The sequence below is a fragment of the Lathyrus oleraceus genome, chromosome 3 (assembly GCF_024323335.1).
Source record: "Lathyrus oleraceus cultivar Zhongwan6 chromosome 3, CAAS_Psat_ZW6_1.0, whole genome shotgun sequence".
Classification (NCBI taxonomy): domain Eukaryota; kingdom Viridiplantae; phylum Streptophyta; class Magnoliopsida; order Fabales; family Fabaceae; genus Lathyrus; species Lathyrus oleraceus.
The window spans coordinates 524,807,293-524,823,550 of record NC_066581.1 but is presented as its reverse complement, the minus strand read 5'-3'; the positions used below and the strand labels follow the sequence as shown (position 1 = coordinate 524,823,550).

At 37.1% G+C, this 16,258-nt stretch overlaps 1 protein-coding gene across 1 annotated transcript; it reads right to left on the bottom strand.

Annotated features, from left to right (window-relative positions):
- Window positions 1-1,075: 1,075 nt before the first annotated feature.
- On the bottom strand, window positions 1,076-1,985 carry LOC127128656 (uncharacterized). The gene has a single exon (XM_051058023.1). It carries the CDS (start codon window positions 1,637-1,639, stop codon window positions 1,259-1,261), a length of 381 nt encoding a protein of 126 aa, XP_050913980.1. The 5' UTR covers window positions 1,640-1,985; the 3' UTR covers window positions 1,076-1,258.
- Window positions 1,986-16,258: the final 14,273 nt, after the last annotated feature.

Here is a 16,258-nt window from a genome sequence, read left to right as displayed (position 1 = left end):
GGAACTAAGCAGTCCTTCTTTTGCTGCTTTTTTAATAGCTTTAATAGTAGAGGTTCTGACGAAGGAATCTCTATTGCAAGTACCAGAGCCGTCTTCACAACTCTGTGATGGAAGAATGCAACTCTCAACTCACGTATACACCTACAGACTGCAACTGTCTCACCATTATCCGCATTCTGTAAGTAAATCAGCAATCTTTTTCTTCACTTCTTCAACAGCAATGTGAGTGCTACCTTGTCTGCATGCTTCAACTGGCAGATGGAGGTCTAAGGACCTGTTGCGGCTGTAACCCTGTGACATTGTTTCCCAATCGTTAGTGTATATTTGGTATATTACTTTGCTGACTTATTAATTGCTGATGTTGCAAGTTGCTGCAGGTTTGCTTTGTACAGGTCTTGATCAAGACAATATACCACGCATGACTTATCAAGGCAACCAATCCTTCCTGTAACGGATGATGGCACATCACTACGGCTTATACGCGCATTGCCTAAGGAAATCAAGAAATTAGCTCCCCAAGCCCATCTTGAAGCCTAACTCATGAACTCCACCGTAACAAATAACCGGTCGCAGTGCGTTTCTGTCGTTCATTGTACCAAAGGCACGCCAATGTGGATGATAGCAGAGATGCTGATACCAGGTGCATCCTTATGCCAGATACAATACCGTGATGAACGTCAAACAATGACTGAATTGCGGACCGTTTTTGGGACTGATCATAAAAATCTGGATTTTGCAGGCTGGTATTGTCCATGATGGAAATGCAGATTCCTTCATGGTCCGACGGGTTAGAATGTATTGCAGCAAGGTGTTGCAATATTTTGAAATATTTCATGGCAGGATGGAAGTGGTTCTGCAGGTTACCGCTGCTGTTTGGTTGGGATTTCATGCAGGATTAGGTTGTAGTTATGGCTTGGTTCATGATCTACCTTTGGTCTGCAACAAGGCTTGATTTCTAATTCTGGTTTAGTTCCTTGCTATCCAGCACCATTATTTATGCTTGCGGATGTTCTGTCAGATAAACTTTGGATTATCGACAATAACCCGGAATTTTGAGATTGAGGCTGACGTGCAATGTAGTGCCGGTAGAATCACGAAGAGGAATTGGGAACACCTTCAGTGTCTTGGGATCCTCATCCATATGATAGCGAACGTTGATATTCCATATTCTCAAGGGACCATCCTTGGATGCTGTAATTATTTGCTCAGAGTTTGGAGAAAAGCATAACCAAGTCACTGCACTCTTGTGCCCCTTAAGCTACATAACATTTGAAACTTCCTTCACAGATCCATCCTTTGCATATACAATCTCCCAGACCTTAACATCTACAGTAAACGCTGCAGCTGCAATGAAGCGCCCATTGGGAGATATAGTAGCCATGTTATTTTTAAGTTGATTTGTATCCACATGCCCCAAACTCTTCCCAGTTTTTCCATGCCAAAGAATGATGTCAGTCCCTTCTGAACACGAAGCAATTAATGCACTTCCATCAGCACTGCCATAAGTGGCGGAGGTTCCAAACATAGTAATTATTGCTTTTTTATCATGAACTTTGTGATGTTCCCACTTAATCTCTGGGAGAGGAAGCTTTGTTTGTGGCTTATCTTCAGAAGCTTTAGGTTTCTCTTCAGCATACATGTACAATAAACAACCAGTGAGACTGTGTGATGACACTACAATGGAGGATGCATCATCAGAAAACGTAACTGCAGTTGGATGACCTCCAGGAGGTAAATTAATTCTATGGAACTTGAAACTTTTACTCGAAGCATCCTCCAACTTGAATACTCTCACCACTCCATCAGCACAAGTTGTTGCTAAGTTGCGTCCATCTGGAGAGAAGCTTAGCCCTGTAACTACATCACCATGGCCTTTCAAGGTATTCAAATCCAACGGATGATGTCGCTTGCTTTGATCCTTATCAGAGAAATGGTGTTTAGGGTTAGACTTTTTATTAGGAAGGGGTTTTGAGGAGGAGGTGATTGGGTTGACTTTGGTCAACTTTGACCAAAAAGTCAACTATTGACCAAAGTCAACATGTGGTCAAACTTCCATTTTTTTGTAATTTTCTCAATGCTTGGACATTTGTGATGAATTGTAAATGATTGTGAATGAATGTGAGATTTTGAATTGATCTTGACACTTGAAATTAATTCTTGAATATGAATGGATACTTGTAATGATCATGAATCAAGACTTGACTTTGTATTGGATTAATCAAAACATGACATGGAATGCCCTACATGACAGGGACAATGAACTCTTCACAGATGAATCACATAACCTCATGGAATCAAAACTTGAGTGAATGATAAGGCTTGAATGTGCATAGGTCATGACTTAAGGGTTTGAGTTGACTTTGGTCAAAGTTGACCAAAAAGTCAACTGTTGGTCAAAAAGTCAACTGTTGGTCAAAAAGTCAACTGTTGGTTAACACACCTCTCTTTGCATTTTTCATGTAATGGACCCTTTATGATCATGTAATGAATGACATTTCTTCATTTGAATGAACTTGGATTGGTATTTGAACTGAATGGCTCTTGAAATGAATTTGAAGTTATCTTATATGAATAAATGGATCTTGAACATGTATTGAAATAGAGTGAAATGGATAGTATAATGACATTGACTGAACTAATCATGAGTGACACTCCAATGATAATCATGAAACAAAGAACTTAGAAAGGCTCAAGATGTGCCATGAACTACAACCTACATAGACCAAACACTAGAATCAATGATCATGAGCACGGTGAATAGAAACACAACCAAGAACTCCACATGAATGAACCAGGAACAAGAAGTTGTTGAATGAAATTTAACCAAGCAAGGAGATCAAGCATCATGAATGATGATGTGCCAGCTGAAATTAGGGTTAGGAGGCCACACAATGGGTATTGGTCATGATTAGGGCTTATGGAGCCATGGCCAAGTAAGGACCCTTAAATCAGGGTCTTGATCCCTCAAGAAACCACCATTGACACCAAATATAAGCATAATACCCAAGCATCTCCATGCTAGGGTTTGATTGGGGCCACCCCAAGCTTGCTGAGAGATCCTAGTTTCCACTAGGTGTAAGCATAAAGCTCTGAATTCAATTCAATGCCTTCTTGTGTTGAACCTTGCTTATGTAGATGAAATGCATGCTCATGATGGTATGCAAATGTCTAGGTTAATGACCTAGTTGAACATTGTGAAGGTGTAGGGTGAATTTTGGGGTATGACAGATGAGATTTTTGGTTGGACAAACCATATTTAATTTAAATGCACTATTTTAGTATTTTAATTTGAATAAATGCCAAATAAAATTGTTGACCAATTGTGATGGCTTGTTTATGTTTGACTCTTGTTGTTGGGCCTTGGTCAAGGTTGATTTGACTTTGTCAAAATTAATATCATTGGATTTAGGGGATTGATGGAATGTACATTCCATCTTCCAAAATGAATGGATGATATTAATTTGGTAAAAGTCCTCATTTGACCAATTTGTGTTTTGATCCATTCCCCTCCCTCTTCATCTCATTCCCATTCTTTATGCATTCATCTCATTTGGCCTATGATATCTCAAAGTCCTAATGCTAGTTGATTGAAAAATTGACATGAGTATGGATGAGATTAGGCCACATCTTTTGCATATTCTTTTTGTGTATGGTATGTTTCATGAGCATAGTCCGTTATACTATGTCTCTAACATGCATTAACACCAAAATTCTCTTGCCCGACCTCAAATAGTTCTGACTTCTACATAAGTCCAATTACGATTGCTTAACATAGCGCTAAATTTGTGACATAAAAGGCATAAGCATTCTAGTTGTGGAAACTTGTCCTTCTTTCCTTTCTTTGGAAGATGTTTTGGCTCAAGGATTCATGCTTGTGATAAGTGGGTTGAGTGTTCTCCAAAGAATGTCTTAAGATGAAAAGCAAAAGCAAAACAATACTAACTTCTAACCTATTAACTACTAACTTTTAATTTCAAGCCTTTACTTTAATGCAATTTACTTTTAGCACTCTATTTCATTTGTCATTGTTCAAATCATTCTAATTGTTTATGTTAGTGCAATTTTCACTTTGTCCACTTGGACCATATTATGTGATATATTTTGTTTGTGTATACTTTGCTTGTTTGTGTGGTCTTTGACCATTAATGTACATAATAACAACAAAAACCCTAAAAGACTTTTGTGTGGAATGTTGGCTTGATCTTGGACAAATGGACTTAGAATCTAGGCAACCTTCCTAAGCTAATGGACTTGGCCAATGCCAACTTGTTGAGAACCAAGTGCTTGCAATTTGAAATTCATCTGATACATCTTTGAAGATATCTCTAAGTTCATGTGCAACATGATAATTGTGAAGCTATTATTATGAATTTGTAACTTGTGGAATTCATCTGTTACATGGGATATTTTGAAAAAGATCATGGAATGGATAAGCTTGGATGTGACCATCTTTATTTGATGCCTTTCTCTTCAAGATAATATAATTGTGCATTTGTGTGTTTCTTGATTCTAAAAGTCCAAGGGAATTTTGGGTTTCTATTGACACTCTTGTCTATTGGATTGCTACCCATTTTGTCAGATCTTTTCAACTCTAAACTTTTAATTTTTATACATAGGATAGTCTCTTCATCTTCTCCCCATTTCTTTAATTTCAAAATCTCTCCCTCTCCTTTTCAAAATCTTCTTTGTGTGAACTACTTTTGCTCTAAACATAGACCACTTTTGCAAAAAGATAGAAACTTTGGCCTTATGCCATTTCATTTTCAAACTTATTTTCTTAAATCAAACTTGTAAATAAACTTAACTATACGTGACTTAAATTTTCAAAAAAAAGCCAAAAAGAACTAACTCATTCAAACCATTTTTAGGCCTTTTTGCCTTTCAAACTTAATTTTTGTTAAAAACAATGCATCCATTTTGAAATTTGTATCACGAACTACGAGGTTTTGATCCCTCATTTTTATGTTGGTACGTAGGCACAAGACCGGATGTCTTGTCAAACACAAAAATATAATTAATGAATTCTTTTCTCATCCCCCCATTCTATTTGTTTGTAAACATCACTTTATACCAAGTACATATGCACACAAAAAGGGCTCCCTAGGAGTACCTAGGACACTTTGGGTGCTAACACCTTCCCTCTGTGTAACCAACCCCCTTACCTGTGATCTCTGACACTTTATTAGTTTTGATTTGAAAACTTCTTACTTTTTGGGTTATATTCATACTTTTTTCCCTTTTCCCTTGGAAACAATAAAAGCGCGGTGGCGACTCTTGTTATTTGATCTCTAGCTTCTCAATAACTTGATGATCATAAATTTCTTGCTACATTTAGCAACTTAGACTTTTATAGTTTTTCCTTCAAAACATTATTAGCTATCTTTTTCTCACAACCTTCTCTATCCGAGAAACTCGCCAGAAATTCATAGCATGTACTTCCAGTGTTGAGAGGCATTTGACAAAAGGTTTTAAGATCTGAAGAAGGAGAGAGATGATGGGTTTGAAGATAAAGAGTTGATAGGAATGGAGACATGTGAACAACTATAAGAGAAGAAAGGTGTTTAAATAGAGTGAAAAGAGAGTGAATGCGGAAGCTAGAAAGAATAAGAAATAATTTTGCACTACATTATCTTGGGAACCCAATTAAATCTTATACAACACTACACGCTTTGTCAGGAGACAAAAAGACGAGATATATTTGGAAACAGGAAACACTACGAATGTGTCCTTAATAAGGGTTTTTATTAATAAAGTTTAGAATTTCCTTACGAATACATTCTCTTATAAAATGTTTTTTTGATCTCAATATTCTTAGCTCTAGAATGTAAATTTGGATTCTTAGATAAACAAATATTACAAGTATTATCACATAAGATAGGAATGTTACTCTCATTTAGTTAATACTCTTCAAACTGACTTTTCATTTAGAGGATTTGAGTACTACATCCAGAAACTGCAATCTTTTCATCCTCTGATATTGATAATGCGAAAGTTGATTGTCTCTTGTTGAACCATACGATTTAATTTTTCACCTAGAAACTAATAGCTTTAACTATTTTTTTCCTTTCAATTTTATCTCCAGCATAATCAGCATCACAATAACCTACTAACTTGTAATCTTTGATTACTTATAAAATAAATCAAGGTTAATAGTACCTTTCAGATATCTAAAAATTCTCTTAACATCAATTAAATGAGATTCTTTAGGATCTTTTTGGAATCTCGTACATAAGCATTCACTGAACAAAGTATCATGCTTAAATATCTATCTCACATTTCTGAAATCCCTGCTTCTTGAAAAATGAATCAATTTTCATATTCTAAGCTCTATGGGCTTGCTTCAGTCCATACAAAGCTTTGTGTAATCTGTAGACCATCCCTTCCTGATTCTTTTTCTCAAATTCAAGAGGTTGGGACGCATAAACCTCTTATTCTAATGGATTGTTTAAAAATGCAGATTTCACGTATAAATGCATCAGAGACCATTTTTTGTTAGCAGTTATCACAATCATCAGCCTGATTGTTTCATGTCTTGCTACAAGCGCAAACACTTCAAAGTAATCTAACCCAGGTTTCTGCAGAAAACCTCTCACAACTAACATTGCTTTGTATTTTCCAATTGATCCATCTGGCTTTAGCTTCACCTTATAAACCCATCTCACGCTGATGGATTTCTTGTTCTTTGGAAGTTCTGTCAACTTCCAAATCTTGTTTCTCTCTATGGCATCAAGTTCTTCTTTCATGGCCTTCAGCCAAACTTTATGCTTGAGAGCTTCTTTCGTACTCACGGGTTCAAAGTCTACTAACATGCCACGATGAATGACTTCAGCCATACTTTTTGATTTTTTACTTATTTTTAAGTCACTTTTCTCTACGGTAAGAATTTCATCTGTGGTGTAAAATGGCGTCTGGTAATGGATTCTAATCCCAACACCAATTTTTTTAAACTTATTTTTAAGCCTCTTTACACCACGTATGGGATTCCAATCGTGGTGAAAAGTGGCACATTTTTTTTAAAGTTATATAACATTTTTAGTTCATTCACTTTTGTCCTAAACGTACTTAGACAAACTTCATCTTTTACCTCCAAACTTCTTCCATTTACGAAACAATATCCCTCCATTAAAGAAAACATGAAAACATCATTTCTTCCATAATAGAAACTTCAAAACATTTCTTTCATTAACAAGTTTTGAAACTCCATAATCTATTCTCCAAATTGAACGAGGCATGAAAAACATGTATTCAACTTAGCAACGTTAGTTGTTATTGTTGTGTCAGGTAAAATGTTCTTGTTCAACGATTCAATTTATTTATTTTGTTGTTTTTGTTCTTCTTTTTCTTGTTGTTGTTCTTGTTGCTTTTGTTGTTGTTATTGTTGTTGTTCTTTTTGCTAAAAGTATTTAATATTATATATTATGATGAAAGCTATCAAGGCAGTCAGGCAAAACATGTGGTAAAAAGAAAAAATGTTGACACATCTTTTACCACGGGAATTTAAAACAATTGTGATTATAGGTAATGCATTTTTCAGTTTTCGACCACAGACGTTGGATCTTAGTTATAAATAACTCACATACAATCACACCCTACATACCAACTGTTGTTCAACCGTTATTATAGGTATTTCGTAAGGGTGAGTATAGATGTTTTTCCTAATAATGCACTCCTTATATTTTTTTTATCGTTATATTGAGAATGGCTTTTATTTGATATTAACCAACCTATTAACTAGTTCTCGAAAAAGGTGATATAGCTATAGTTTATAAATGTGTTAACAAGAAAACAGGCAAATGCACGTTCCATTTTTATTTGAGACTGTGTTGCAACACGTTACAAATATTTTATTTGATAGATTCATAAGCATTGGTAAACAAGCACACAAGCCAGCTATTAGAAGTAATTCATATTTATTAGTTGTACTATTTTCTTAGCCCCTAAGTTTGTTAGAGGGTATTTTAGTATTTTATCCTATTCTAGTAACCCTAGTTTTAGCTTATAAATAGGGTGACAATCATTATAACTTTTATCATGTTTTGTAGCCGTCATTCTCTTAATAGAATATTTCCGTTCATCATTTATTCTACCTTTGCACCAACAATTGGTATCTAGAGCCCCGGTTCGGATTCATTGGGAAACACGGGAAACACGAGTGAACGTGAGGTCTTGTGTGTTTGATTTTAGATTCTTAGATTCGTGTTGAATCTTAAACAAAATCTGATCAGAATTTTAATTCTGTGGGTTGGGAAACACTGTGAGAAATCTGAGTGTACTGTGCAAGGTAGAAAGATGAACGGAAACGGCAACATGAACACCAAACTTCCAGTATTTGACGGTAAAAACTGGAATCGTTGGATGATCCAAATGCGTGTACTGTTCGGTGCTCAAGATGTTCTAGATCTTGTCACTGATGGTTATGTTCCGGTAGCAGCAGATGCGACGGATGAACAGAAAAATGCGCAGAAGGAAGTAAGGAAGAAGGATTAGAAAGCATTGTTCTTCATTCATCAATGTGTTGATGTAAATGTGTTTGAGAAAATTGCAGATTCAACGACAGCAAAGGCTGCGTGGGACACACTGGTTAGATGTTATGGTGGTGACGCATCAGTGAAGAAGGTGAAGCTTCAGTCCTTGAGAAAGCAATATGAGAATCTCAACATGAAGAATAATGAGAAAGTCTCTGAATACATCTCCAGAGTGATTCTGATCACTAATGAGATGAAAGCGTGTGGAGAAACTCTTTTTGAAGAAACAATCATGGAGAAGGTATTGAGATCCCTTACCTCTCAATTTGATTACATTGTGGTAGCAATAGAACATTCCAAAGATCTGAGCACCATGAGAATTGAAGAGCTGCAGAGCAGTCTAGAAGCGCAAGAGTTGCGTTTGACTGAAAGAACTTCTGAAAGGGAAGTAGAGCAGCAGGCTCTGAAAGCAACTTCTGATAGGAGGTATCAGAAGCAGTCAGAAGCCAGGAGAAGATCTGATGGTGGTCAGAAGTCAGAAAGCTCAACCTCTGATAGACAAAAGAATGCTCAGAAGGGAAAAGAGAAGTATGACAAAAGGAAGATCCAAAATGTTACTGTTGTAAGAAGTTTGGTCACTTTGCTAGAGACTGTTGGTCAAACAAGGAGAGAAAATCAGAAGAAGCAAATATAGCCAGAAGTTTTGATGACGAATCTGTGCTATTGATGGCCTCTGAATCTGATGATATGGATCTGATAGACTGGTGGTATATGGACATTGGCTGTTCAAATCATCTTACTGGAAACAAGAAATGACTGGTTGACTTTGACTCTGAAAAGAGGACAAAGATCAGATGTGCTGATGACAAATATCTTAATGCAGAAGGTATGGGAAATGTCAGAGTGATTCTGAACAATGGGAAAACAACATTGATTCAGAACGTGTGGTATGTACCTGGCATCAGAAGCAATCTGATGAGTGTGGGACAATTAATTGAGAAAGGTTTTTCAGTTACCATGAAGGACAATCTTCTGAAGCTGTATGACTGCAATCAGAAGTTGATTATGGAGTCAGAACAGGGAAGGAATAGAACATTCAAAGTGAATGTCAGAACTGCAGACTCAGAATGTCTTAGTGCAACAAGTGCTGAGAAGGAGAGTGAGCTGTGGCACAGAAGATTTGGTCATTTGAATTTCAGAAGCTTAAAACATCTGAATCCAAAGAAGTTGGTACATGGAATTCCTGCAATTAAGAAGCCTAAAAAGTCATGCAAAGTTTGCATGGAAGGAAAACAACCACGATTGCCATTTGCGTCAGAAACTGCTCCAAGAGCAAAACATGCCTTGGGAGTTGTACATTCTGATGTGTGTGGTCCATTTCCAGTAGCATCGATTGGAGGGAATAAATGCTTTGTGTTATTTATTGATGAATTCACAAGAATGACATGGGTATCCCTTATTAAGTTTAAACACAAGGTGTTTGATGAATTCAAGAAGTTCAGAATGAAGGCTGAGAATCAGAGTGGTCAGAAGTTGAAGATTCTTAGAACTGACGGTGGAGGTGAGTATAACTCCAAAGAGTTCCAGAAGTTCTGTGAGGAGAATGGAATTGAGCATGAGGTTACTGCTCCTTATACCCCTCAACACAATGGTCTTGCTGAAAGAAGAAACCGCACTTTGCTTGATATGGTGAGAAGCATGCTAAAGGAGAAGAAGCTTCCTCAGAACCTCTTGGGAGAAGCTGTTGCCACTGCAACGTATGTACTCAACCGATGTCCTACGAAGAAGTTGAAGGAAATAGTTCCAATACAGAAGTGGACTGGAGATAAGCAAAGTGTTAGTCATCTGAAGGTGTTTGGTTCTGTTTGTTATAAACATGTTCCAGAAGCCAGAAGACAGAAGCTGGATGATAGAAGCAAAGTGATGATTCTGATAGGGTACCACAGTACAGGTGCATACAAGCTCTATTGTCCAGAAACCAACAAAATTGAATTCAGCAGAGATGTGATTGTGAAGGAATCAGAATTTTGGAATTGGGATAAGTCTCAATCTGATTCTGATGTTAGAACCTCTAAAGAAAGGTCAGAGTTAAGAATTTCTGAAGTTGGAGTAAACTCTGACGTTGATTCTAATTCTGATAGTGATTCTGACTCTGGAGAAGACTCAGAAGATGAAGGTGACTCTGATGATCCAGACTCTGATGACCCAGACTCTGATGGTAATCCAGATTCTGGTGGCAATTCAGACTCTGGAAATATGCCAGACCCTGAAGATGGTCAAAGCTCTGGAGGAAGTCAACCATCTGAAGCTAGAAACTCTGAAGCTCAAGACTCTGAACAAGTTCAAAGACCACAAAGAATCAGAAACATCCCCAGAAGATATGCAGAATTTGACATGCTGCAAGACACTGAAGTAGACTCTGAAGGAGAAGTTATTTAGTGTGCCATGTTAGTAGACTCTGAACCCATAAGTACAGAAGAGGCTCTTAAGCAGAAGCTCTGGCTGAAGGCCATGAAAGAAGAACTTGATGCTTTAGAGAGAAACAAGACTTGGAAGCTGACAGAACTTCCAAAAGACAAGAAAGCCATCAGCGTCAGATGGGTTTTCAAGCAGAAGTTAAAGCCAGATGGTTCAATTGGCAAACATAAAGCAAGGTTGGTAGCCAGAGGATTTCTACAGAAACCTGGGCTGGATTACTCTGAAGTGTTTGCACTTGTAGCAAGACATGAAACAATCAGAATGGTGATTGCAATAGCTGCTAACAGGAATTGGCCTCTGATGCATTTAGATGTAAAATCTGCATTTCTGAACGGTCCATTAGAAGAAGAAGTTTATGTGTCACAACCTCCTGGATTTGTGAAAAAGAATCAGGAAGGGATGGTGTACAGATTATACAAAGCTCTATATGGATTGAAACAAGCGCCCAAAGCTTGGAATCAGAAGATTGATTCATTTTTCAAGAAGCAAGGCTTTCAGAAATGTGAGATGGAGTATGGTGTCTATGCTCAGCATACTTCTGAAGGAAATATGACTCTGGTATGTTTATATGTTGATGATATACTGCTGACTGGAAGTTCTGAACAGGAGATAGCCAAGTTCAAGAAAGTTCTGATGAATGAATTCGAAATGACTGATCTAGGCAAAATGACATACTTTCTAGGGATGGAGTTCAGATACTCTGAGAAAGGTATTATTTTGCATCAGCTCAAGTATGAATTAGAACTTCTGAAGAGATTTAATCTGAAGAATTGTAAGATTGCTGTCACACCTTCTGATACAAATCAGAAACTGGATTCTGACTCTGATGGAAAGGATGTGGACGCTACAACCTTCAAACAGTTGGTTGGTTCTCTGAGGTATTTGTGCAATACCAGACCTGATATTTGCTATTCAATTGGGATGGTTAGTAGGTTCACGAGTAAACCTAAGTGGTCCTATTACCAAGCTGCTGTCAGGATTCTGAGGTATATCAAGGAAACTCTGAAGTATGGAGTATTATTTCCTTCTGGAAGAAAGGATGGAGTATTATTTCCTTCTGGAAGAAATGATGAGTCAGAACTTCTGAGTTATTCAGATTCTGATTGGTGTGGAGACAGAGTTGACAGAAGAAGTACGTCTGGGTACTTATTCAAATTTCTGGGAGGTCCCATTTCTTGGTGTTCCAAGAAGCAACCTATTGTGGCGTTGTCAACTTGTGAAGCTGAATACATTGCAGGTGCTGTTACTGCATGCCAAGCTGTGTGGATTTTGAATCTATTGCAGGATCTGAAGATTAAAGTAAACAAACCTCTGAAGCTGATGATTGACAACAAGTCTGCAATCAATCTTGCCAGAAACCTAGTGTTGCATGGGAGAAGCAAGCACATTGAGACCAAGTATTATTTTCTGAGACATCAAGTTCAGAGGGGAGTGTTAGAAGTTGTACACTGCAGCACTTAGAAACAGTTGGCAGATGTTCTGACGAAAGTTATCAAGACTGATCAATTTCTCATATTAAGGGATGGAATTGGTGTTACAAGTTTTGATGGAATATGAATTAAGGGATGGTATTAGAAGTAATTCATATTTATTAGTTGTACTATTTTCTTAGCCCCTAAGTTTGTTAGAGGGTATTTTAGTATTTTATCCTATTCTAGTAACCCTAGTTTTAGCTTATAAATAGGGTGACAATCATTGTAACTTTTATCATGTTTTGTAGCCGTCATTCTCTTAATAGAATATTTCCGTTCATCATTTATTCTACCTTTGCACCAACACCAGTTGCATGTTCATATATCTTTAATATTGGGAATCTTTTCTAATAAAAAGCGTTGTTGTTTATTTTAATATCTTCAGATCTTTCAAATGATTCGGCGTCTGATTGACCAACTTATTGAAACACTACACTTCCATCCTTCCGAACCCTTCATTTAAAATAAACACATCTTATAGAAATATAAAATAAACACATCTTTTAGAAATATTTGGAAAAAACACTACTATTTTGATTTTATCTCAATTGAAAAAAGGAATTTAATTCGATATAGTGGACGAGATAATGAACGGTATCATTAAAATGCGTTACTTTTTTTCTCAATTGAACTTTTGCCTAAAGAGAAGCGTTATGATTGTCACAAATTTGATATCCAACAAAATATTATATAAATGGAGATAGTTAGTTTGAATTTTCTACACAACAATAAATTGTAGTTTTTTGGTGTATTGGGGATTTTGGGTGTATTAGAGAGAGTTTTCTATTTTTCCGTTCAAATATAATTTGTTGAGGGGGTTTACTATTTTTCCGTTCAAAAATAGTTTGTTAAGAGGGTTTGCAATTTGTCCGTTGAAAAGTTATAGTTGAAAGAGAGTTTGCAATTTTTTCATCCAAAAATTGCAGTTGAGAGAGGGTTTGTAATATTTGCGTCCAAAAATTGTATTTGAGAAAGGGTTTGCAATTTTTCTGTTCAAAAATTGCATTTTTGAGGGTTTGCAATTTTCTCCTTAAAAATTACAATTATATGAGAGAGTTTAGAATTTTTTCCTTGTAAAATTAAAAGTTGAATTATGATTTTGTGAGTTTTATTTTTATATTTTTTCTTATTTTTTCTTTTTTATGGATGTACTTTCGTGTGCGCCTATATTAGTTTATATGTTATTTTCCCAACAATTGCTAGAGGCTTTAAGAAGTTTTGCTGGTTTTATGGTTTGTTCACAATGGTGAGAAATGGTGCTTGGCGGTATATTCGCTATAGAGAGAGCTAACTCACGTGTGGTGAGAAGCTTTGTAGTTTTTGGGTGTTTCATTTATATCTCTGAGTTGTTTCTTTTATCCTTAGGTTGAGATATTTAAGAGGCTCTAAGTCCCTTATGCGAGATTATACGTCGAACCTGCCTAATGAGACTCTAATTCCCCCAAGTGAGGCGTTAAATGAGTCTATTTTAATGGGACTATGTGTCCATCATGCGAGATTATACGTTAATCTTACTTGATACCACTCTGAGTCCCTTAGACGAGGTGTCGAGTCTCTCGGGCTAGGCTTTAGTTGGAACCCTCAAAAAGATTTTTAATTTAAGTATCTCGGGTCAGACTTTGGTTGAATTTCTTAAGAGAGACTATAGGTTGAACCTTGCTTTATGAGACTCTGAAGTTTACTAGGAAAGGAGTTGGATGGGCTTGTTTTGATGGGACTCCATGCCCCTCAAGCAAGACTATACATTGAGCCTTCCTGGTAAGACTTTGAGTCCCTCAGGTGAGGAATTAGATGAGCCTATTTTTATGGGACTCAAAGTCTCTCATGAGAGATTATACATTAGGCCAACCTTATGAAACTCTAATTCTCTTAAGCGAGGCACTGGATGAGCCTGTTTTGATGGGACTCCTAGTCTCTCAGACGAGATTACATGTTGAGCCTGCTTGAGTCCCTCAAGCAAGGCATTAGATGAGCCTGTTTTGGTGGGACTCAAAGTTCCTCATATGATGTTATACGTTGGGCCGAACTTATGAGACTTTGAGTCCCTCAAGCGAGGTGTTAGATTAGCCTATTTTAACGGGACTCCAAGTCCTTCATACAAGATTATACCTTGAGCCTACTTGATGAGACTTTGAGTTCCTCAATTGAGGTGTTGGATGTGCGTATTTTGATGGGACTTCAAGTCCATCTAAAGAAATTATACGTTGAGCCTTCTTGGTGAGACTTTGAGTCCCTTAGGCGTGGCGTTGAGTCTCTCGGGCTTGACTTTGGTACGAACCCTCATGCAAGACTTTTAAATTAGTCTCCCGAACCAGTCTTTGGTCGATTCCTATAGGTGAGAACTTAGTCTTAACATTGTTTGATGAGACTCTAAAGTCCCCCATGTGAGTTCTTACATTACCCTTTTTTATGGGACTCCAAGTCCCTCAGACAAGATTATATGTTCAGCCAGCCTAATGAGACTCTAAGTCCCTCAATTGAGGCATTATATTAGCCTGATTTGATGGGACTCCAAGTCTTTCCGACAAGATTATAAGTTGATCCTTATTGATGAGAATCTGAGTCCCTCAGGTGAGGAGTTGAATGCCTCGTGCTAGACTTTTGTTAGAACCCTCAACCAAGACTTTTAAGTTAAGTCTCTCGGACTAGGTTCATCCCTTAGGCGAGACTTTAGGTTCAGCCTTATCTAATGAGACTCTAAAGTCCCTCGGGAAAGGAGTTATATTAGTATGTTTTTATGAGACCCTAACTCCCACATATAATATTTTACGTTGAGCCTACCTGATGAGACTCTAAGTCTCTCGGATGAGACATTATATGAAGTAATACCATGTATAGTCTATTCATATTTGTCTCACCTCAAAAAATGATAACACGACTTAGCGAAGCGTAATCTCACGCTCACAGGATGGACTAAATAGAGTCGCCACCAAACTTTATTTATTCCCAATGAGGGAAAGGGAAAATATCAATAAAATCCATGAAAGAGCGACAATGATATTGGTCATCACAACCAAATCAGGATTCAGTAGTCGATTATGCAAGGAGAAAGTATTAGCACCCCTCTCACTCGTTGTACTCAACGGGAATCATTAGGTTAGCTATGTGCGTTAATGTTAGATTATAAATGTTAGACTTCTCGAGTAATTAGAAGGGAAATAAGAATAGAAACAAAAGAAAAGAGAAAAAAATTGGATTTTTTATTCACGAGTCTGACAAGATTTACAAATCTTGCTCCTACGTATTTCTGGGTGCAATAGTGAACTCAAGGCTTACATAGGTTTGGATAGAAATTTTTTATTTGTTTGTCTATTTTAGCAAACACTACTTTGCGTCAATTGACGAAAACATTATTGGCTACCCATAACAAGTGGAGAAAGGAACGTATGCATCACGACCAAATGGATTTACAAATCAACATTTGCGGGCAACGTCGCAAGCTTACTCAAACATATAAGTGGACGAAACATTATTTTTGCGTTGTCTATAGACAAAGTACCTTTCATTTAAGAAAATGGTTTGAAAGATCGCACAACGACGAGAAAAGAATTTGAATGAGTTTTGAGTAATGGCGAGAACTTGGATGAGCGAGATATCCATCTCGAATCCTAGCCCCAGGAGCTCGTGGTATCCACCATGTTCCGTTTCCATATTATTTGTAAAAGAGTTTGATATCTCTTAGATGTTTTGAGATTTGAGTGTGAAAAGGTTTGAAGAAACCATATTGACAGTTTTGAATGATGGCGAGAGCTAGGATGGGCGAGATATCCATCTTAAATCTTAGTCTCAGGAGCTCGTGGTATCCACCACGTTCCTTTTCCATCTTTATTGAAAAAGTTTTGA